Source organism: Chelonia mydas, chromosome 2 (assembly GCF_015237465.2).
Source record: "Chelonia mydas isolate rCheMyd1 chromosome 2, rCheMyd1.pri.v2, whole genome shotgun sequence".
Lineage (NCBI taxonomy): Eukaryota > Metazoa > Chordata > Testudines > Cheloniidae > Chelonia > Chelonia mydas.
This window is the reverse complement of record NC_057850.1, coordinates 69661942-69686432: the sequence shown is the minus strand read 5'-3', so window position 1 is coordinate 69686432 and position 24491 is coordinate 69661942. Positions and strand designations below refer to the sequence as shown.

General features: G+C 41.1%; 1 protein-coding gene across 1 annotated transcript in view; it reads right to left on the bottom strand.

Annotated features, from left to right (window-relative positions):
* Nucleotides 1–24491, bottom strand: part of PXDNL (peroxidasin like) — a 285265-nt gene that overhangs the window by 134565 nt on the left and 126209 nt on the right. The window contains exons 3-4 of the mRNA XM_007058778.4: nt 12797–12868; nt 150–221 (exon numbers count right to left, since the gene is read on the bottom strand). Of these exons, the coding sequence (XP_007058840.2) occupies nt 150–221; nt 12797–12868 (144 nt within the window). The remainder of the gene's footprint in view (nt 1–149; nt 222–12796; nt 12869–24491) is intronic.

The window sequence follows — 24491 nt, the reverse complement described above, 5'->3', positions numbered from 1 at the left end:
GAGACAACAGTTGAAGATACATTTTGCATATTATTGTACTCTAACTGATTCTGGCTATAGAATTGCAGTTCAATTTATCTCTCTAATTTTTAAATAAAATCAGGGAATTATACCACAGACATTTTAATCAATTGCATTGTGTTACTTACAGCTGCTCCAATGATCCAAGTCCTTTGAATGTGTGCTGGTCTATTGTGTGGATTTCATTCTTGTACAAGAAACTGCAAAAAAACAAATTATTGCAATGAGAAATAGACTCAAACACTGCATTAACTTGTCTTCTTTTAGAATTAAGTCATTAAATGTATTAAGGACATTATGGCATCTCCTGAGTGACAAGTGAAAAAAAAACACGTGTTGGATAAACATATCAATATTTTTTTCTAATGCTAAAGCTAACCTATAGAGCATATACAGATATATTTAAGGAAAACAAGAGGCTGTTCAGACTGGATACTTGTCAGCAGAGCCAAGCAAACAATGCACAACAATCTATCACACATATTTAGCTTTTAAGACTATGATTTCCTTACATGTATGTTATTCAATTTTTTCCGTGGGTTTTTTTTTTAAACACATTTCTGGGTTGATCACATGTGGTTATACTGTCCTCTAAATCCACTAATTCTGGCCACTATTGGAGGCAGGATACTGGACAAGATGGACCAATATTTCGAACTAGAATGGCAATTCCTGCATAACTAGGTTCCCAAGTTGTGTTGGTTACTTGTGATTGCTCAGATAAGCTTTATGGCATTGTACCTGTTCACTGAGTGGTCGATCTTATGAGCACTGCTGGTACAAAATAAAGTTTCTGTAAATATTTGAGCAAGCAAATTTCAAATTTACCTTTCAAATTCAAATTCACACAAACATCTGCATGCAAATAGTTGATTGTTTGAATCTTTGTGAAACGCAAATACAAAAACGGCATGAGCATAGCCCGAATGAATTCATGTGCTGAATGAGAAGAATTTCACTCCCTAATCCTAGCATCTCCTCTTTTTAACCTTAACTATCTAAATATACTGTTGCAGTGACAAAACTTGGGCTACTCAAACAAGGGTAAGGGTAAGAGATTAACAGGAATCAAAACATGATTAGACATTTATATGAACAAGAACATCAGAGTTACAATAGCAAACATAAAAATAATATAATGTTATGACCAGAGTCATGAGGTCATGACACATGGTCTAACAAGCTTTTTTTTTTTTCTTAACACGTTCTTAGTCTTTGAAGAAATGGTGTAATATTAGTTTTTCTTATGCAGACATCGTTGAGACAAACTGTGGCAGATAGGGGAGTTTGTTTCTTGCTATATTTTCTATATTTGGGACCGCATAGCTTCTTGGGACCCACGTCTGTGTATGTTGGCTGATATTTTGGGGAAGCATGTGGGGTGCTGTTTGTGACTGCCTCTGTTCCAGGACTGGTGTACATGTGTAAATAAACAAGTTATATTAAAAATGCATCCTGACTCCATGTCACTGATTTCGCCTTCACTGGTAAATCAATCTTCTAGGCCTCAAACATACATTATTACTTGGCAAAGGGTGACACTGGTGTCAGAAGGAGCAACAACAGCTAAAAGCTTCTGGAAAGAGCCATAAATCCACATGCTGCATTGCATAAGCCAACCTTCCACTGATAGGGGTCAGGAAGAAATCTTACCCATGGGCAGGATATCCCTACTGCACGGTCTCTTGCACCTTCCTCTGAAGAATCTGGTACTGGCTACTGTGGGATCCAAGTTAATGGGCTACACAGATAACTGGTCTGATCTAATATAGTAAGTTGTATATTCCTTTGGATGCCTTCTAGTATGACAGACTTTGTCTCCCAAGACTAGTATCTATGAACAGGCAGTTGTGGGGATATGCTTTCCCCTAGGCTGCCTCTACCACATTCCCGGGAATTAGTTTACTTGTCTATTCATTTAGACCATGCTCTTCCCCCGAGTATGTGTGTCAGCCAAAGCTTACAAAAACACAAAGCCAAATTCATATAGTGAAAGCTTTATAGGACTCTGATTTCTTTCCATCCTCTACCAGTCTTAAAGTCTTAAAGAATCATTTTTTTTAAACTTTCTTGCCTTCCATTTTTCCTCTCCCAACTGCCTCTTTTCCCTTTGTTCCTCTCTTCTATCCCTATTTTTGTCCTTCAGCATTATGTACTGGCATAGTTGCTATTTCTTAGTGAGTTTCCTGTTTGTGAAAATGCTATGACGAAGAACTTGTCATTGGTATGTTGGAAATAGGGTTTCTGTTTTTTCTGCTTCTTAAGTAGAAACAAACAAACAAAATAAACAAATTCCTCTTTTGTTTCCCTTTGATCATACTCCATCTTTCTCTGAAGAAGTCAATCTCCCCAGGGAGGGCAGTTTCACAATCTGAAAAATACTGACTTAAAGGATGACAATTTCAGAAAATAAACAACATAAAAGTATGTGAAAGTTATACACCAAGATATGCCGTCACTACTACTAAAAGACCTCTTGGCCAAATGAAAACACACTAGACTACAGGACAGCATGTTGCATGTAAAATCATTCATAACAAAGGCCAGAACTACACTACAAAGTTTTGTCGGCATAGCTGTGTTGGTCGGGGTGTGAAAAAACACACACATCCCTAGTGAAATAGCTATCCCAGCAAAACCCCCAGTGTAGATGCAGCTATGTCAACAGAAGAGTGCCTCTGTCTGCAGAGCTAATGTCATTCGGGGACGCGGTGTTACTATGCTGACAGAAAAACTCCTTCTGTTGGCATATGCTGCACCTGCTGCTAAAGCTATGTCCGCAAAGCATCTGTAGTGTAGACAAGGCCAAAGAGTGTGTACCAACTATTGGCTGAATGAAGAGAAAGCAAATTGACTTAACTGCAAATCAGACATTGCAAAAGTAACTCTCAAAGTCCTCTCTCCAGAAACAAACATGAGAATGTTTTGTGTTAATAAAAAGCGCCAAAAACCCCACAAATTAACATTTAAGGGAAAATGAAAGGCATCTGCAGCTTACACAAGCAGACCCTCTAAAACAGATTTCTCTCTCTTGAATTTTGCAAAGTATGGCTGCAATAATAAAATTTCACACCAGGCACTTCCTCACTTGCCTGAATTACTAGGAGAATTGTGGCATGAATTTAAAACATACCACTGTTTTTAAAAGCTGAGTGTGAAATAGAAAACAAAGCAACAAAATATTGTTACACCGCTAGAAGCAATCCCAGCTTTGGCGTCACAGTTACAGTTTTAATGGAAGTGCCCTGCTCCTTGCCATGGAAATGCCACTATTTCATGGATCACTTATACCAGTTAAATGCAGCAGAATGTCACCAAATAAAAGTTAACCTTGGCACGAAGGAAATCCCGATTCAAAGCTGCCACTGAAAATCATACACCAAGTCTAGAACAATGAAGAGTCTTAAGGCAAGATTTCATTAGCACATCTATATGAAAGATCTCAGCTCAGATAATTTGCTCCCTGCATCACAAAGGTGCAAAACTGGAAGAGCAGAATCTCCCTTTTCATTTGCAGAATAATTCATAAGTGACTGATAGTAAATCCTACACCTCTGTCTCTCTTAGGGCTTTAGACTGCCTCCCATGTAAAATCGTCAGTGAAGTCCCAAATGGATTTCCTGACATCTCTGGCGCTTATCCCTTTTACATGTAAAAACTTTGCGTGGGGTAGGATTTTGGGTGGTGGCCTCACAGTTCAGAGCTGGCTGCATCTTTGAAGTTACACCTATTTTACCTAAAGATTAAGCAGACCTAGCTGATCCCACATACCCCACTTCTGGAACTCGGGACAGTCTGCACTGCAGGAGACTGCCCCCCCCCCCTCCGTCTCTCCTGAGCTTCAGGGGTTGGGTTTTTATCCACTCAAAGTTCTTTCCTTCAGTTTCCCCCTGGGCCAGGGGTGTTGAACTCACCATTGTCAGAAGTAAATGACAAGGGGAATGACACCTGCTTTGTCACTTCAATTATCGGTAAATGGATGCATCATAAGGGAGCCCTCCCAGGAAATCTTCCTCAGTTTCCCCTTTACAGTGCCCCATGCAAAGGAATATTTTCTCTCGCAGCAGCAAATTCAGATCCTTTCATACATATAGAGGGCCACACCCTGCAGATGCCTTCTAGTAAAAACAGTTCCTCTCAAAAACCCAAAATAAAACAAGGTCAGAACACAGCAGCTCTTCAACCCCATTCAAAGGTCACCCTTCCCAGTTTACACACTTGAGAGTCATTAACCATTCTGACCCAGTTCCTTTAGCTCCTGTTCCAGGGTCCAACTCTCCAGGCATCCTATCTGAGAGTTCCAAGACCTGCTTCCCTCCCACAAGTCTTCTCTCATTGCACCAAGTCAGCTCTCCCATTAGAGAGATCTCTGCAGTGTTTCACTTCCCCCAGGCTTCCTGCCCTCTGAGTCCTACCCCTGCTCAGGGGAACACCCCTCCATGACCAACACTTTGGTCCTGGGCTCCTCCTGCAGGCCCTCCACTCAGATCTTCCAGCAAAGGACTCCCTACAGTGTTCTATTCCCATGCCTCCTTGGCTATAAGCCCCACCGCTGCTTCTCAACTTCCTCTAGGGACAACCCCTTGCTTCTGTGCTCACAGACCACACTGGTCCTTCCCCTCATTCCTAGGGACCAAAGCACCAGCCTTCCTGCACCTTGGCAGGGTTCCCCAGCTTCAGCCAGTCCCTGACCTAGTGACAGAGGATGTGGAAAAAGCTAATGTACTCAATGCTTTTTTTGCCTCTGTCTTCACTAACAAGGTCAGCTCCCAGACTACTGCACTGGGCAGCACAGCATGGGGAGGAGGTGACCAGCCCTCTGTGGAGAAAGAAGTGGTTCGGGACTATTTAGAAAAGCTGGACGTGCACAAGTCCATGGGGCCGGATGCATTACATCCGAGAGTGCTAAAGGAATTGGCGGATGTGATTGCAGAGCCATTGGCCATTATCTTTGAAAACTCATGGCGATCGGGGGAAGTCCCGGAAGACTGGAAAAAGGCTAATATAGTGCCCATCTTTAAAAAAGGGAAGAAGGAGGATCCTGGGAACTACAGGCCGGTCAGCCTCACCTCAGTCCCCGGAAAAATCATGGAGCATGTCCTCAAGGAATCAATTCTGAAGCACTTAGACGAGAGGAAAGTGATCAGGAACAGTCAGCATGGATTCACCAAGGGAAAGTCATGCCTGACTAATCTAATTGCCTTCTATGATGAGATAACTGGTTCTGTGGATGAAGGGAAAGCAGTGGACATGTTATTCCTCAACTTTAGCAAAGCTTTTGACACTGTCTCCCACAGTATTCTTGGCAGCAAATTAAAGAAGTATGGGCTGGATGGATGCACGCACTACAAGGTGGGTAGAAAGTTGGCTAGATTGTCGGGCTCAACGGGTAGTGATCAATGGCTCCATGTCTAGTTGGCAGCCGGTATCTAGTGGAGTGCCCCAAGGGTCGGTCCTGGGCCGGTTTTGTTCAATATCTTCATAAATGATCTGGAGGATGGTGTGGATTGCACCCTCAGCAAGTTTGCGGATGACACTAAACTGGGAGGAGTGGTAGATACGCTGGAGGGTAGGGATAGGATACAGAGGGACCTAGACAAATTGGAGGATTGAGCCAAAAGAAATCTGATGAGGTTCAACAAGGACAAGTGCAGAGTCCTGCACTTAGGACGGAAGAATTCAATGCACTGCTACAGACTAGGGACCGAATGGCTAGGCAGCAGTTCTGCAGAGAAGGACCGAGGGGTGACAGTGGACGAGAAGCTGGATATGAGTAAACAGTGTGCCCTTGTTGACAAGAAGGCCAATGGCATTTTGGGGTATATAAGTAGGGGCATTGCCAGCAGATCGAGGGATGTGATCATTCCCCTCTATTCCACATTGTTGAGGCCTCATCTGGAGTACTGTGTCCAGTTTTGGGCCCCACACTACAAGAAGGATGTGGAAAAATTGGAGAGAGTCCAGCGAAGGGCAACAAAAATGATTAGGGGACTGGAACACATGACTTATGAGGAGAAGCTGAGGGAACTGGGACTGTTTAGTCTACAGAAGAGAAGAATGAGGGGGGATTTGATAGCTGCTTTCAACTACCTGAAAGGTGGATCCAAAGAGGATGGATCTAGACTATTCTCAGTGATAGCAGATGACAGGACAAGGAGTAATGGTCTCAAGTTGCAGTGGGGGAGATTTAGGTTGGATATTAGGAAAAACTTTTTCACTAGGAGGGTGGTGAAACACTGGAATGCGTTACTAGGGAGGTGGTGGAATCTCCTTCCTTAGAAGTTTTTAAGGTCAGGCTTGACAAAGCCCTGGCTGGGATGATTTAGTTGGGATTGGTCCTGCTCTGGGCAAGGGGTTGGACTAGATGACCTCCAGAGGTCCCTTCCAACTCTAATATTCTATGATTCTATGATTCAACAGTTCTTCTCAGAACTCATCACCAGCAGCTCAAAATTACTCCTCTCCTTCTGGTTTCCTGAAGCTCTTTTCTTCAGGCAACTCTCTGCTGCTCCTTGTCTCTTGCCTCTGTTTTTAGGCAGTTCTCACCTGCCCCTCCTGACTCTTTCAGGCAGCTATCCTTTATATGGCCCAGGTGCCTCTCTTAGACCCAACTGATAGGCAACTAGTGAATCACAGCTGAGATGGAGCCTGCTTCCTCTTAATGGGGCCAGTCATCCTACAACAGGATGGCCAACATAAGTGTTTGTCTCCATTCCTGTCTACATGCAAACTAACCCATGTCTAAATTATTTGTTAGTCATCATATAGTAAATGCAATAACAATTAACTATATAATATTCATAAAAGTTATAAGAGCTCTCACACCGTTCACAGTTAGGCAGGAGATATTGGGGAAAGCGGCTATCAGTGTTGTGTCATTCATATGGTGGAAAGCCTTTTTCAAAAAGGAAGGTTTTGTGCAGTGTTCCCTGCATTTCCCTGATCTCCTCTGGAAATTTGTTCCATAGCTGGATCCTCTCAACCATGTTTATCCCGGCTTTCACATGCTTCACCCTGGGTTTTGTGAGGCATCATAGTGAAATATTAACAAGTTACCCTCCTTCCTTTCTTATCTATAAGAATTTGACATCCATAAAATACAGTCTTTATACTCAGAATAGAAAATGACTAATATCCCCCTCCCACCAGGAAATCACATTACAGTGACTGTTCATGAAAAGTCCATAACTTGTAGATGAATGAATTGGGAATTTAAAATACACATGGTAAGATCCTCTTCCTGACCTATTTCTCTGACCATGTTCCCCCCACAATCTTTTAATTCTTTTCCTGGTTCCTTGTTTTCCTCTGCATATCCTAGCTTCCCATCCTTAACTTTGAAAGCCCTTCACAACTTTGTCCCTTCCTCATTATCTGGTCTTGTCTCTTTCAGGTAATTCAAGGCTAGCATTATTGGTGAAATGGAAATGTCCATTTCTTTGCTGCCCCCAAAAACTTCTCCATATTTTCTCTCTGTGATGCCAGCAGACCAGGTCATGCCAGAGTGCATTCAGGCCATTCACTTGTGTACTAGTATAGGTCAAAGTGATTGGTGAAGGTAGACGAGTGTATTTGGTGTTTAGACTTCATAAAACTAACAGTTCAATATTTGCATTGTTTTCTCTTGTCTGTATCCTGTTATGATGCAGCAGCAAACATTTGTGTGCGCGTGTGTATACCCCTATAATTAATGACCCATCAAAGAAGCCTTGTGCAATGCTAATGAAGGACTTTAACAGACAAAAAATGCAAATTTCAAAGCAAACGGCCATTGTGTGTGATGACTGGAGGTCAGACACTCAAAATGTATCCCTCACTCACTATCATCAAAGGAAAAACCCACATGGGTAGTATCACTGTCAGCTTGTTTTCTGTGAGAAGGAGCTAAAAGAAGGGATTCAGGGAAAGATCCTCCATCTCTGGACTGTTTGGACTCTTACAGGGAAGTGCACCAGATGCAAAGCAGAGGTTCCCAGAGAATCTGAGAACCTTGAAAGGCTTTTGGAAGACTGGCAGTTTATTTCATCACTGTCACCATTTGGAATTACAAACAGACTCACGTGTGTGTGTGTGTGTGTGTGTGTGTGTGTGTGTGTGTGTGTATATATATATATTTACCTGCTTTAACCTCTCAATAACTCTTATTTACTTTTCTTAGCTAACACATTTTTAATTAGTTTTCTATAGAATTGGCTGCCAGTGTCTAGTGGCTGCTATTGTCTTTGGTAGATCTGGAGCACCAATTGATCTGAAGTAAGTGACTGGTCTACAGGGACTAAGAGCCACCTGATGTGGTGTGATTTTTGGTTTAAGCGACCATTATCACAAAGTTCAGTTTGTCTCAGTGGTGAGATAGACTGGAGAGTCTAAGGGGACTGTATGTGACTCCATAAGACTGGTATATTGATCCAGTTGTTTCTGGTTTGATGAAACCTCATTATAGAACGTACCAGCAGTTTGGGGTGTCTGCCCTGTTTTCTGACAGTCTACCCTGAGTAAGGCATTCACAGTTGTGAGTCACTCCAGACATCATGACACTCCCATGCTGCCCTTTATCTTTAGAATGACTTCCTTGACCTAATCTGACAGTCCCACAGCCTCTCTGTACCAAGACCTACTTCTGCTGTGATGCTTACTAAATATTAGACTACTGCACTGAAGGGTACCTAGAGATATATGGTTTTATACACACTTTTTTAAAAAAATGCATTTAATTTTCCTAAGTCAAATTATTTGTAATCATCAAGTTGCACAAAGGCTAACCAAGGTAACCATGTGAACCTATTTAGGTTATCCTTACCCTCTATTCCCACTTCTCTCCTAGCATGTGCCACACTCATAGATTGCACCTCACTTCAAATTAGACAGTTAGGGAAACATGGTGCCTGCTCCTAAGATCTATCTGTTTGTACAGCACCTAGCACATCAGAGCATGATCCTGACTGGAGCCTTTGATCCACAGAGTAATACAAAGAAAGAAATAGAGGGAAAATATATGTGGGGGTGATTGTGGGTCTAAAAATCAGCACCAAAATATTTTGGTGCTGGGACAAATGACAAGGTATGGGATTCTCATGCTCAGGAGCTCTCAAGTCTTCAGGAATCACCTCAATTAGCACTAGCCTTGGAAATTACATGTAATAGTTTGTTGGCAGAGGAGGGTCTATTGATTGGGCTTGGATTCCTATTTTTATTTTAATCATAAACATGGTTAAAGTTTTTACCTACACAAGAAAAAAGGAGAGAATCCACTGTGTTACATGTTGGGCAATTTCTCAGAAAAAACATTTACTGTTACCCATTTGAGGAATACATTTGCCATATGTTTGGGACTGTTTAGCGAAAGCTAGGAAAGTCATACATCAGACCAATCAGTTCAGGACACTGACAATACAAATTTGTTATTACATAGCATTCTTACATTCTGTAAAAGCTTAATTTGCTTTTTGGGCTCTCCATATTTATGGAGTTACAAATTTTAGCGAATAAGGCTAAAGAGCTTTATAAAATAAATTAGGACTGAATAGGTTACAGGAGACAAATCTGTGTCAATTAAATAGGGACACACCCAAACTTTTCTGCAGAAGAGCGTGATCTTGATGTAGATATTGTGTTTTGTAATGATATAGATTAACAACAATGTAACATGGGAAAGGACATATTACACTGAAGAGAAATACATTAAAATCAGAATGTATATTTTCAGTGTTGTTAGCTGTGGTTGTGAAAAGTTTCATGACAATTGTAAAAAGCAAAGTTTAATATATGACGGCTTAGTCTGGAAAGTGAAGTGATGTGCTCAGTGCACTGATTAGCACTTGGATGAATGAAGCCAATTTCCAACCTTCCCAGTGGAGAACAAGTGCGTCAAGTGAACGAGATTATGCAGGGAAAAGATGACAGCCTTAACGCTTCCTTTTGAATTGTCACCCTATACACTGTGATTGTTTGATGGACAATTTTTTTTCCTTGAGGATTAAGAAGAAACAAATTATCCATAACCTTTCTGTCTAGCCAGATGCCATGACAAGAAAAGAGAAGAGCAAATGTAGGTCTCAATTCTGTCTTCTGAGCCGCACTGCAGATCTCCAAAGTTTGAAATAATTTGTGAGTTAGAGGAACTACCAGATGCTTCTATGCTCAATTCTTGTTCCACTTCGGTTAGTCCATCTTCAGAAATTTGCGTAAGAGCAGATATGTATGTTCCCCCATGTTTGTTATGTTATGACAAAAAATGGCTTGACCTACATTAAAAAAATCATATAGGTTTGTGTATGCCACTATCAAGAACAAGCAGAATGGACCAAATATACTAAATTCAATGACAGCAAAACGATAATGGAATAACATATGTTTGAGCTTGTAGAGAAGGATTGGCAAGTCCATAGTGCTTCACTTTTCCACAGCAGTGGTGGTAAGGGGGTGAATGAGTACATAATGGTAATAATATTAAACTTCATTCACAACCAGCTTTTCTTCTCCCTCCACGTCCATCATTGGGAAATTCATTGGATAGTGAAAAGAACAGGAGTACTTGTGGCACCTTAGAGACTAACAAATTTATTAGAGCATAAGCTTTCATGAGCTACAGCTCACTTCATCGGATGCATAGAATGGAACATATAGTAAGAGATATATATAGATATATATACACACACACACACAAGTTGGAAGTTATCACACAAATTATGAGAGGCTAATTAGTTAAGATGAGCTATCAGCAGGAGAAAAAAACTTTTGTAGTGATAATCAGGATGGCCCATTTAGACAGTTGACAAGACGGTGTGAGGATACTTAACATTGGGAAATAGATTCAGTATGTGAAATGACCCAGCCACTCCCAGTCTCTATTCAAACCCAAGTTAATGGTATCTAGTTTGCATATTAATTCAAGCTCAGCAGTTTCTCATTGGAGTCTGTTTTTGAAGCTTTTCTGTTGCAAAATTGCCACCCTTAAATCTTTTACTGAGTGGCCAGAGCGGTTGAAGTGTTCTCCTACCGGTTTTTGAATGTTGTGATTCAATTTGTGTCCATTTATTCTTTTGCGCAGAGATTGTCCGGTTTGGCCAATGTACATGGCAGAGGGCCGTTGCTGGCACGTGATGGCATATATCACATTGGTAGATGTGCAGGTGAACGAGCCCCTGATGGCATGGCTAATGTGATTAGGTCCTATGATGGTGTCACTTGAATAAATATGTGGACAGAGTTGGCAATGGGCTTTGTTGCAAGGATAGGTTCCTGGGTTAGTGTTTTTGGTGTGTGGTTGCTGGTGAGTATTTGCTTCAGCTTGGGGGGCTGTCTATAAGTGAGTGGCTCATTTCTGCTATTATGTTCTAACTTTGCCCTTTTGTTTCTCAGAACTTCCCTTTAACTATGACACTGTCATATATAATCACATATTTACAAGTCCAGGATGATGTTTCAGCTAAAGATTCCCTGGAGGAAGTGGACTCCTGAGATGGCATAAAACTGGCACAGCAAATCTAAGATGCTAGCACAGACGGCACATTGGAGACTGGATGGGAAATTTCAGGGAACTGTGCTCCTAGGATCCTCTTCACCACAATGTCCCCTGGGTGCCATTACAAAATGGAGGAAGTTCCAGCAATTACATTATTTTAAACACAGAATAATAGAATACATAGATCCTGTGTTTACCAAATGGTAAAAAAAAAAAGTTATTTATTAATTAATGAAATGTATGTGTAAAACATTCACTTATATGTTGGAGTTACAAGGAAATCACAAAAGCTTTACTTTAAATTGTAGGATTTGGAATAAAATAAATTGTGATACTTGTGCAAACTCAAAATCCTCATGAGAGAAAAGGCTTTCGCCTTGAACTAAAACATGAATTTCCAGAAAAATTAACTTTGAATGAGAACATGGCATTTACTTATCTGTTTATTTGAATAGTTAAAGGGCTATTTTTCTATACACTGAGTTGATGAAAGGACTATATGCAACATGAATCTTTTAATATTTATTATGTTATTTGGATTCACAATCATACTGAGAGTTTCAGGAACTTTCATCTGAAAACTATTTTCATGATACTTTAAGGCTGTTCTCATTTGTCTCATTTGAACCTCATGGTTGCACTCAACAACAACAAAATAATAAGCATCACAGACAGTGTAATGGATGCTGGCAGGAGCAAGTTTAATTTTAATAGCAAACAATTCAACCTTAAGGTGTCATGAAAACAGTTTTCAGATGAAAGTTCCTGAAACTCAGTATTATTGTGAATCCAAATGGTACCTAACCGAAGGCACATTTTTCATAGACAAAAAACAATACGGAATATCACAGTTATGTCAAACCTTATTTACACATGGGAGATGCATAGAAAAAATAAAACAAATGAGACTCAGATTCTTCAAAAAACCAAAATCAACAGGTGCGGTCACACATGCAAATTATATTTTCAATGGAAACTAACGAAAGCAGTAAAAAAAACCAACAACCCTGCACTGGTGAACTGAGGGCCTGATCCTACACATCCTTGCACCCTGGGCAGTCATTTGCATCTGTGCAAATGCTATAAAATCAGAATGGTACCATTCAGCGTTGCTGCTTCGTTATGTCGCACTGTACAATATTCAGTGTGTGCACACACACAAAGTATGACAGCTTGCAGATGAGCAGATAGTTTTTTAGCCAGGACTGACAATGCTTCCTAACAAGAGCATACACCATTCATAGTCAAAAACACAGAGGGTTAACGATCACTCTTTATCACTGAAAATATGAAATTTCCGTTGTGACTTACAGGTATTGCAGATTTTCAAGCCCTTCAAAAGCATTTCTTGAAATCTTCTGGATTTGGTTGTTATTCAGAAGACTGTAAAAAGGCAAAAAAATAGTACTACTTTAAGAATCATACACAACCATTTAATTCTCAATAACAGCAAGTTAGAAAATAATAAAGATCATCTGATTGAACCAAAGTAGATTTAAATATTTTACCAACATGGACTATTAAAACATATTTTAGCATTAAGAAAAACTAGAAGTGTGTGGAACAATTTTTTTCCCAATTAAACCCCTCTCTTCATGGTTGCACTCAATAATCATAAAATAATTAGCATCACAGACAGTGAAATTGATGCTGGCAGGGACAAGTTTAATTTTAACAACAAACAATTCATACACAAATTATTCACCAAAGCTCTGCACTGCCTGTCTGGTAAATGAAAATTATAATAATATTTCTGTGTTAGAGGGACACTGTTTTCCCTTGAAGTTCACATGATGGATGAAATCCTGACTCCATTGAAGTCAACAGTAAAATTCTCATTGAGTTCAATGGGACCAGGATTTCATCCAAGGCATTTCCATGAAGGACGGAAATGTATTTTTTCATTCAGGTACCCTGTCTAGGCACAGATACTTGAATACACTGAAAGTAAACTAATCAAGGCAGCTGCATCTGAATGTGTTAGGGAAAAGAACTCATTGTGCAGACTTCAGTATTCCAGCAAGTCCTGCACCACACTAAAATGAAACAGTCCTTTTGAGGAGCATGTGAGACTTAAGCCCTTCACGTGAACAATTCATTTTTGTTGTGTTTTTTTCTTGGTGTTACTGTTAAAGTCTGACACCAGAGGCAGGCCTGTCCATTTTGGGAAAGAAAATGGTTTAGTCTTCAAAACTTCAGCAAAAAGTATTAAATTCTTAAAATAAAGAGGGCACTTTTATGTACTTATAAGTGAAAAGGTACATACAAACATTTTTGGTGGATAAAAGATCATAAGGGCACCAGAATATAGATTTTATTCCACCCCTTCCATTTTCCAGATGTAGCTGTGAGAAGAGTTTCCACCTCCTTGGGGTACACGTGGTCCCACCTCTTCTGTGACTTCCAATCTATCGAAATCTTAGGTCTCATTCCCCATGGATCATCCCTTGTGTAGTCATTTACACCTGCGCAAAGAGTATGCAAAGCAATACCATGCTGTATATGGAACCTCAGCTTTGGTGTTTCCTAACTTTTTGATGCATGACCATTCAACCTTAATGTTCCCTTGACATACGTATGGAACATATCCTTGTGATAAGACAGATACAAATGAATACTCTATCTCTGTATTGTACCAGTTTTGAGCTTCAAATGTCTGAATAGTATTCTCCTATTTCTGATATACAGTTTTTGTTCTGTACAATCAATAATTTAGGCAAAAAAGGTCTAGTACTGGTCTAGATTACTTTTGAACAAATAAGATGAGTTAATAAATTTTTCAAATGTCTGATATATCTGTGGAGTCATGATTTCCCAGTCATAATTCGTTAGGAATTTGGATAATCCAAAGATAAGTTATATTTTGATCTATCTTTCAGGCTTACTTGGAAATGTTTTAATTCATTACAGAAATGGAATACATTTAAATGATTAACAATTGAATGTGTTTTATAATCAAAAACATCACTTTCCAGGGTTTTATTCAAAGCAATTTTTGTCTTAAATATTTTTTGCTGTAATATTGATATATTATACATATTCCTGGCAATATGTTGGTTATAGTAGTTACAAAGTACCTCATCCAAAATTGGTGTATTTTTCATACAGTATCTGTACAATTTCTGGATGAGATCTTCTGAGATAAAGATGGGAAAATGAGGATGAAAAGTAAAACAATGTTCTCAGTAAGGACATGGAAACCGATCTTAAGAGGGCACTTTGGTTTTTAAGGTTTGATAAATAAAGAGTCCCAAATGATGATTCAAGAGGAAAGACAGAAATTCAGAAGTTCATTATGAGGTACAGAAATAAGAGCGATTGATGACAGCACCAGTGCTTATCCTTCAAATCACTGAAAGAGAACATTGAACCTGAGTGGGCAAAGGAAGAGGGCGTGAGCTGTAGCTCACGAAAGCTCATGCTCAAATAAATTGGCTAGTCTCTAAGGTGCCACAAGTACTCCTTTTCTTTTTGCGAATACAGACTAACACGGCTGTTACTCTGAAACCAGAGCCCTTATAGTTACTCAATACCAGAATAGCAGATTTACACATTTCAAGTCAGACTATCATATTTTAAAGATAGATAATTATTTTACCTGTTCCTAGTTTACTTTTTAATTGCAAAACCAATGAATTAAATACAATAAAATGTGAGCTAAGAAGTGTATCATGCATATTTTACTTATCTATGTACCTGAAGGACACCTGTCACCAACACTTTAGTATCTGAGCACCTCCCACATATTTAAAAATAGATAAAACAATGTCAGTCTCTCTCTTTCTTCGTTTTTAGTCTGTAGGTTATTATAAGCTTTTAAGCGTGTGTGCGTGCACACATGCATATGTGTATAGAATTTTACTAAGAGAAGCTATATTAGAAAAAAAAGTTTTGAATTTGTTCTGAATGTGGAGAGGTCTGTGATCTTTCTTATTACTTGCCAGAGATGGTTCCATAGACTTGGTCTAGCTCCCATGAAACTACTGCCTCCTACATTTATGTGCCTTCCCCAATGGTCAACTGTTGCAAAGTTTCAGTGGAATACAGCCAATCAAATTGGAGACTTTGAATATTAAGGTACAGAGAATGAACTGGAGTTTGTATTCTCTATATTGTGCCTTTTATTTTGAAGTTTATGAAAGGACTTTACAAACTTTGTATACAGACCATCCTGCCATTGAAATGCAGCCACCTCTACAATAAAACACAGCAAACAATAATAAATCCAACAGTTTAGGATAAGAAATGAAGAACAATACCATAACCGTAGTGAATTTACGTACTGTCAGGCCTGTGCCATGGGCAGCTTGTGTGCACCAGTCAGTTACTAAGTTGCAGGTGGAAGTCAAGTAGTGGAGTCAGGGTTGAACTGGATCAGGACACCACGAAGTCAAGGTCAGGTAAAAGGTTACAGGCAGCAGGCATGTAGCGGAGATGAGGACAAACCAAGGTATGATTGCTCAGAGCTCCAGTATGGAACTGGAAAAAAGCCTGTTGAGAGTTTTTGGGTTAAGTTTAGAGGCGAGAGCAACAAGGGTGATGTCGTGGTGGGCATGTGCTATTGACCACCAGATCAGAAGGATGAGGTAGACGAGGATTTCTTCGGACAACGAACTAAAGTTTCCAGATCACTGGCCCTGGTTCTAATGGGGGACTTCAGTCACCCTGACATCTGCTGGGAGAGCAATGCACAGATAATCCAGGAAGTTTTTGGAGAGTGTTCAGGACAACTTCCTGGTACAAGTTCTGGAGGAACCAACTAGGGGCCATGCTCCTCTTGACCTGCTCCTTACAAACAGGGAAGAATTGGTAGGGGAAGTAGAAGTGGGTGGCAACCTAGGTAGCAGTGACCATGAGATGGTTGAGTTCAGGATCCTGACAAAAGGAAGAAAGGAGAGTAGCAAAATACGGACCCTGGACTTCAGAAAGGCAGACTTAGACTCCCTTAGGGAACTGATGGGCTAATATGAAGGTGCAGGGAGTCCAGGAGAGCTGGCTGTATTTTAAAGAAAGCTTATTGAGGGCACAGGAACAAACCATCCAGATGTGCAGAAAGAATAGCAAATATGGCAGGAGACCAGCTTAGCTTAACAGTGAAATCTTTGTGAGCTTAAACTCAAAAAAGAAGATTACAAGAAGTGGAAAGGAGGGAGTACAAAAATATTGCTAGAGCATGCAGGGATGTAATCAGGAAGGCCAAGGCACAATTGGTGTTACACCTAGCAAGGGATGTGAAGAGTAACAAGAAGGGTTTCTAGAGATATATTAGCAACAAGAAGGTGGTCAGGGAAAGTGTGGGAACCTTACTGAATGGGGGAGGCAACATAGTGGCAGATGATGTGGAAAAAGCTGAAGTACTCCATGCTTTTTTTGCCTCAGTCTTCACAGACAAGGTCAGCTCCCAGACTGCCGCACTGGGCAACACAGTATGGGGAGGAGGTGAGCAGCACTCAGTGGTGAAAGAACAGGTTAAGACTATTTAGAAAAGCTGGACATGCACAAGTCCATGGGGCCGGATTTAATGCATCTGAGGGTGCTGAGGGAGTTGGCTGATGTGATTGCAAAGCCATTGGCCATTATCTTTGAAAATTCGTGGTGATCCAGGAAGGTCCCGGACGATTGGAAAAAGGCAAATATAGTGCTCATATTATAAAAAGGGAAGAAACAGAACACGGGGAACTACAGACTGGTCAGCCTCACTTCAGTCCCTGGCAAAATCATGGAGAAGGTCCTCAAGGAATCCATTTTGAAGCACTTGGAGGAGAGGAAGGTGAGTAGGAACAGTCAGCATGGATTCCACAAGGGCATGTCATGCCTGACCAACCTGATTGTCTTCTATGATGAGATAACTGGCTCTGTGGATATGGGGAAAGCGGTGGATGTGATATATCTTTACTTTAGCAAAGCTTTTGATATGGTCTCCCACAGTATTCTTGCCAGCAAGTTAAAGAAGTATGAATTGGATGAATGGACTATAAGATGGATAGAAACCTGGCTAGATTGTTGGGCTCAACGGGTAGCGATCAATGGCTCCATGTCTAGTTGGCAACCGATATCAAGCAAAGTGCCCCAGGGGTCAGTTCTGGGGCCAGTTTTGTTCAACATCTTTATTAATGATCTGGATGATGGGACTAATTGCACCCTCAGCAAGTCCACACATGATGGGGGAGAGGTAGATATGTTGGAGGGTAGGGATAGGGTCCAGAGTGACCTAGACAAATTAGAGGATTGGGCCAAAAGAAATCTGATGAGGTTCAACAAGGAAAGTGCACAGTTCTGCATTTAGGAAGGAAGAATCCCATACACCGCTACAGGCTGGGGACCGACTGGCTAAGCAGCAGTTTTGCAGAAAAGGACCTGGAGATTACAGTGGACAAGAAGCTGGATATGAGTCAGCAGTGTACCCTGTTGTCAAGAAGGCCAACAGCATATTGGGCTGTATTAGTAGGAGCACTGCCAGCAGATCGAGGGAAGTGATTATTCCCCTCTATTCGGCACTGGTGAGGCCACACCTGGAGTATTGTGTCCAGTTTTGGTTCCCCCCACTACAGAAGGGATATGGACAAATTGAAGAAAGTCCAGCAGAGGGCAACAAAAATTATTAAGGGGCTGGGGCACATGATCTACGAGGAGAGGCTGGAAGAACTTGGGTTATTTAGTCTGCAGAAAAGAAGAGTGAGGGGGATTTTATAGCAGCCTTCAACTAGAATCATAGAATATCAGGGTTGGAAGGGACCTCAGGAGGTCATCTAGTCCAACCCCCTGCTCAAAGCATGACCGATCACCAATTAAATCATCCCAGCCAGGGCTTTGTCAAGCCTGACCTTAAAAACCTCTAAGGAAGGAGATTCCACCACCTCCCTAGGTAACGCATTCCAGTGTTTCACCACCCTCCTAGTGAAAAAGTTTTTCCTAATATCCAACCTAAATCTCCCCCACTGCAACTTGAGACCATTACTCCTTGTTCTGTCATCTGCTACCACTGAGAACAGTCCAGAGCCATCCTCTTTGGAACCCCCTTTCAGGTAGTTGAAAGCAACTATCAAATCCCCCCTCATTCTTCTCTTCCGTAGACTAAACATCCCCAGTTCCCTCAACCTCTCCTCATAACTCATGTGTTCCAGTCCCCTAATCATTTTTGTTGCCCTCCGCTGGACTCTTTCCAATTTTTCCACATCCTTCTTGTAGTGTGGGGCCCAAAACTGGACACAGTACTCCAGATGAGGCCTCACCAAAGTGGAATAGAGGGGAACGATCACGTCCCTCGATCTGCTGGCAATGCCCCTACTTATACATCCCAAAATGCCATTGGCCTTCTTGGCAACAAGGGCACACTGTTGATTCATATGCAGCTTCTCGTCCACTGTAACCCCTCAGTCCTTTTCTGCAGAACCGCTGCCGAGCCATTCGGTCCCTAGTCTGTAGCGGTGCATGGGATTCTTCTGTCCTAAGTGCAGGACTCTGCACTTGTCCTTGTTGAACCTCATCAGATTTCTTTTGGCTCAATCCTCCAATTTGTCTAGGTCCCTCTGTATCCTATCCCTACCCTCCAGCTTATCTACCTCTCCTCCCAGTTTAGTGTCATCCGCAAACTTGCTGAGGGTGCAATCCACACCATCCTCCAGATCATTTATGAAGATATTGAACAAAACCGGCCCCAGGACCGACCCTTGGGGCACTCCACTTGATACTGGCTGCCAACTAGACATGGAGCCATTGATCACTACCCGTTGAGCTCGACAATCTACCTGAAGTGGGGTTCCAAAGAGGATGAAGCTAGGCTCTTCTCAGTGGTGGCAGATGACAGAACAAGGAGAAATGGTCTTAAGTTGCAGTGGGGGAGGTTTAGATTGGATATTAGGAAACACTATTTCATTAGGAGGGTGGTGAAGCACTGGAATGGGAGGTGGTGGAATCTCCATCCTTAGAGGTTTTTAAGGCCTGGCTTGACAAAGCCCTGGCTGGGATGATTTAATTGGTGATCGGTCATGCTTTGAGCAGGGGGTTGGACTAGATGACCTCCTGTGGTCTCTTCCAACCCTATGATTCTATGGTCAGAAGCTAGAGCCTAGGGTCCACAGCAAGGCAAGGCCTGGAGCGGAAGCAAGCAGGCAGTTTGTGCCATTACTCAGTTAGCTCCCCATGATGGCTTCTTGGTTTATATACCAGAATAGTCCAACCTGTGGGCTATAGGGGGCCGCCACTCAGGCCAAGCTGGGCTGTACTTCCTGCAATACCTTGCTTCACAGGGCCCTCCAGTAGAAACTCACCTTGAGCTACCTATGATGCAGAAGCATTGGCGGCCCAAGAACCCTCATAGTTCCAGGTTCTAGTCCTGCAGTTTCTTATAGGTAGGTATGGAATCATAGAAATGTAAGGCTGGAGAGAACCCCAAGAAGTCATCAGATCCCAGATCCCTGTGCTGAGGCAGGCCAGCTAAACCTAGACCATCCTTGACAGGTGTGTGTGTAACCTGTTCTTAAAAAATTATGGGGATTCCACAACCTCCCTTGGAAGCCTATTCCAGAGCATTATAAGCTCTTCTAAGTTAGAATTTAGCCAAGACACTGAGACTAAAACCTCTACTTTTGGCAGAAATGCTATGGTATCTATCATGATTTCATGTAGTCAGGGCTTCCATTTTACATTTTGTACAGAAGACTGCAGCACAACACTAGCTAGCATTATAATATGGCATCTGTTCAGGACTGACTGAAAGGAAAGAACGGCCCTTAAGTAATCCTAAATGTGACACACAAGTGCTGATATGAATCAGCTTTATTTTTCTAGATCTAATCACATGACATGGGTCAGGGTTACAAAAGACTAACTCCATCACATGGCAGGGGTCAGAATCCACTTACTCCACTGGCTGTTTTTACACAATCCAATTACTGGCCCACCCTGATCCTGATCCTGTTTAGATCATGAGATTTAATGCAGATCTCAACAAACGACGACATAATTCTAGCCCTTATGAAGTCAAGCCACATACGGTTTGCAGCGTATACAGCTGCTGAGTCTATTTAAAGTGCCTGCTTAAAACATCAATGATATCTCTATAAAGAATCACAATTCCTGTGAAGCAGCAATCTCAGCTATGTTCACAGAGGTTAAAAGGAGCAATTAAAGTGTGAAGGGCATCACTGTTTACCATGGTTCAGCCACCTACACAGACCAGTAGAATGATTAATGAAAAAAACAGCCAATAAGAATGGAATCTAAGTATAAGATGAAAAGTGGCAGAAAAATAAATTACACAAGACCTATTCATGCAGAGTTTGAGCCTTCAGGGGAAAAGGAAGCTGTACTAATACACTTCAAACAGTTGCTGAATATGCAAAACAAATATGGACATTATTTTTTTCTGGCAAGTATTTCTAACATTTTTAAAAATATAAATCTAAGATGAGGCAGAGGGAGGGGGTAAGTTTATCCTTGCCATTCCAAAACTCAGCCCCTTAAAGCATCATTCCTTTTTCTTGGCGGTTAGGTTTTGCATACATTTTTAACTCTGAATTTTAGACCTAGGACATATTGGGACAGTAAGGGGGAATTTGCTGAAGTAACAGCCTTCCTTTGGGAATGGGTTGTGCTTCTGCTACTGCTGAAAGAGGGAAAGAATCTCTTCTGTTGTTCTTGGGGGTTTTTTTACCCCATCTCCTCCTTTGTCCTTTGGTTCTGAGAGGTTGTTTTCTGTATTTTTCCCTTTAAAAATCTTTCCTGTTGCGAGAGCTAAACAAACTCCCTGTGGACCACCTTCAGCATGAGATATATGAAGTAAGAGGAGATGCACCTTTTATAGAACATAATGACTTTGAGCAATACAAAGTCACTTGTAATTTTGAAGTGCTGCAGAAGCACCGGGGGCAACTCTGAATTTGACAGCAAAGTCTAATGGACAGTCTGCATGCATTAGACTCATCCTTTGCATTTTCTTCCTAAAGAAGACACTTGTATTATTCCTTGAAACAACTGATGACATCACATTCCAGCATGCAAGCCACTACTTAAGTAATGAACAGGCCTCACACTTACATAGGCAGAATGGCCTAGTAGATATAACACTAAACTAGGATTCAGGAGACCTGGGCTCTATTCCTGTCTTGACTGTTCGGTGTTCTTGGGTAAGTCAGTTCACTGTTCGGGATCTATTTCCATATCTGTAAAATGGGGGATAATGATTGTAGCACACTGTACCTCCGGGGAACATCCTACCCCCACATGTTCATCCTTATAATATGATTGTGTGGTATCCAATGCAAATTTTGTCATGTTGGGTGTCTTTGGAAGGCTCATGATGCACTGAGCATTGATGTTATAGTAATTGTTGTTAAAGTAATGTTATAGGTTGTAATTTCATGTATATAGTTATGAGGCTGAAAATGTGTCCTCATGGCTTAAACCAAGCCCAGGCAAAAACTCTCCAAGAGCAAAGGGGCAGTTCATACCTCATCAGGGCATGTATGGGACAAACCTAGCCCAGCCGCACAGGAACAAAGGACACTGGCCTAGGCAGCAACAAAGGATCTGCTGGATTCTCAAGTGAATCCCGCCGCCCCCCGCCCCACCCCCTGGCCTCCTTTGGTCAGTTTGGAACTGAGATGAAGTAATGCTCACCTGACTGAACGGGGGTGGGGGGCAAAGCCAAGAGGGAAGAAAGAACATGATCAAAGGGAGAGACATTTGCCATGCTCTTCCTCTCTCTCTTCCACCTCCATCTACAGACATCACAATCAAGTGACTGAAGTGCTGATCAAAGTGGAGGGCCTGGCTGAGGAGCAACCACCCAGGCTGTGGTGAGAAGCATCTAAATTTGTAAGGGCACTGAAAGTGTTAAGATCATCTTAGAATGCGTTTTGCTTTTATTTCATTTGACCAAATCTAACTTGTTGGGCTTTGACTTATAATCACTGAAAAACTATTTTTGTAGTTAATACATTTGTTTGTTTATTCTACCGGAAGCAGTGCTTTTGGTTTGAAGCATGTCAGAGACTCCCCTTGTGATAACAAGCCTGGTGCCTATCAATTTCTTTGTTAAATTGACGAACTCATATAAGCTTGCAGTGTCCAGCGGGCATAACAGGACAATGCAAGACAGAGGTTCCTAGGGCTGTGCCTGGGACTGGAGATATTGCCTAGTGTCATTTAGTTACACAATCTGAAGAGCAGCTTACATGCCAGAGGCTGTGCGTGAACAGCCCAGGAGTGGGGGTTCTCACAGCAGAGCAGTGTAAGGCTGGCTCCCAGAGTCAAGGATTGGAGTGACCAAGCAGATAACTGGTCCAGATAATACCAGAGGAGAATGTCACAATGAGATGGACCTCCTTTGTAAAGTGATTTGAGATGTACTGATGAAAAGTAGTATTATAATAATAAAACACAAAGAAATCAGAAGTACATCCTTACTATACCTTATACCACAAAAAGACATGGAGCCTTATTCACCCTTGTCCTGCATATTGTGTCGTCATTTACACCAATGAAAAGTAAGTGCAAAACTATCAGGGTAGCATAATAGCATAATATAAATGACTGAAAGGTTAAATGACTGCACATTTGCACAAATGAGTTAACCAATCTCACTGTACCCAACTTTCTCCTATGGAGTATGTCCAATCTAGAAGATCAGAGGTTTTCAAAGGAAGATAGCAAAGTGCATATGATAAATGATTAATGAGAAAGAAAAAAACCTCTCTCCACTGACTGGTAGAAAGAAGAGTGAACAAAAAACAGCTGCAAATCATCAACCATCAAATCAGAAGGATTTGGAAAATGTGTGTAGAAAGAGATAATGCAATTTTAAATAATAGTTTAGGAACAAAACTTTCATTATAATTCATAGGAACTTGCAAGTTCTGTTCTCACTGGAAATAATGAAAATAGATTCTAAATGTTACCATGGCAGTTCATTTCTAGCAGAAAATTTTCACTATTCATTTGGGCTGTGTTTCAGCATGCTGTAGAGTGACTTACATGCACACTCCCCATTAACGTTAAGAGAAATATGGGTGAAAAATCTCTGCACTGCTTTGAAAACACAACCTCTTGTCTCCAAATCATAAAGAAAAACACAATCACAGTCATGTTTTGTACCAGTTCAAAGATTTTCAATGATCAGCTACTCAAAAGTCTAAACATGACAGCAAACCAATTTGGAAATATCCCCCCCAAAATGATACTTCATCCTTTATGGCAGCCAAGCTTATTCTCACCCTCAGAAACTTGATTAAACTAATGGTAAACACAGGAACACTTGGATGGATAGAAAGGTCAAATTGAATGCTGAACATCTGAAAAACATGTTGAGTTCTGATTAGTGTGCAATGAAGCCTACAGCCTACACAAAAAAACTATGTATTCTCCTTGGAGGTTTATGAAGTGTCTCCTGTGATTTTTTTTTAATGGAAATGACAAAAGCATTGGAAATATTCTTTATTAAAACATGCTAGTGTGTTTCAGGGTGTGTGTGTGAGCAGATTAATTAGGTTAATGGTGTGATGTTCTATTTGACAAAGTGAGATGAACCACATGTTGCACTATTTGCTTGTTTCCATAACTCTACACCCTGTTATTTTTCGTCCCTGCCCATGACTTTCCAAAGCTTAAAAAGAAATGCAAGCATCAGTATAGGTTAGAAGACAGACAGACAGAAAGATATTGCATCTGAGAACAAAGGAACAAATAGTTGCCAAAGAACTGTAAGCAGACAGGTTTGTATTAGCTATGTATTTGTGTGGTCCATCCTCAGAGCTATGTCATTCTGCAGCAGGCCAAATATAGCTTATGTACTATGGCTCAGATCAAGCAAAGCAAAGCTGAATTAATGACACACATGCTTAACAGTAAGCATGTGCTTAAGTACTCTGCTGGATTGAGGCCTATTTTGGCTCAAGAACCGCTTGTTTCTGATCTTAGCTGTTATATTTCATGGCATACAAACAGAAGCATACTCTTGTAGCCCTACCCTTTTGCTGAACATTCTGACGGACAACACACAAGAACC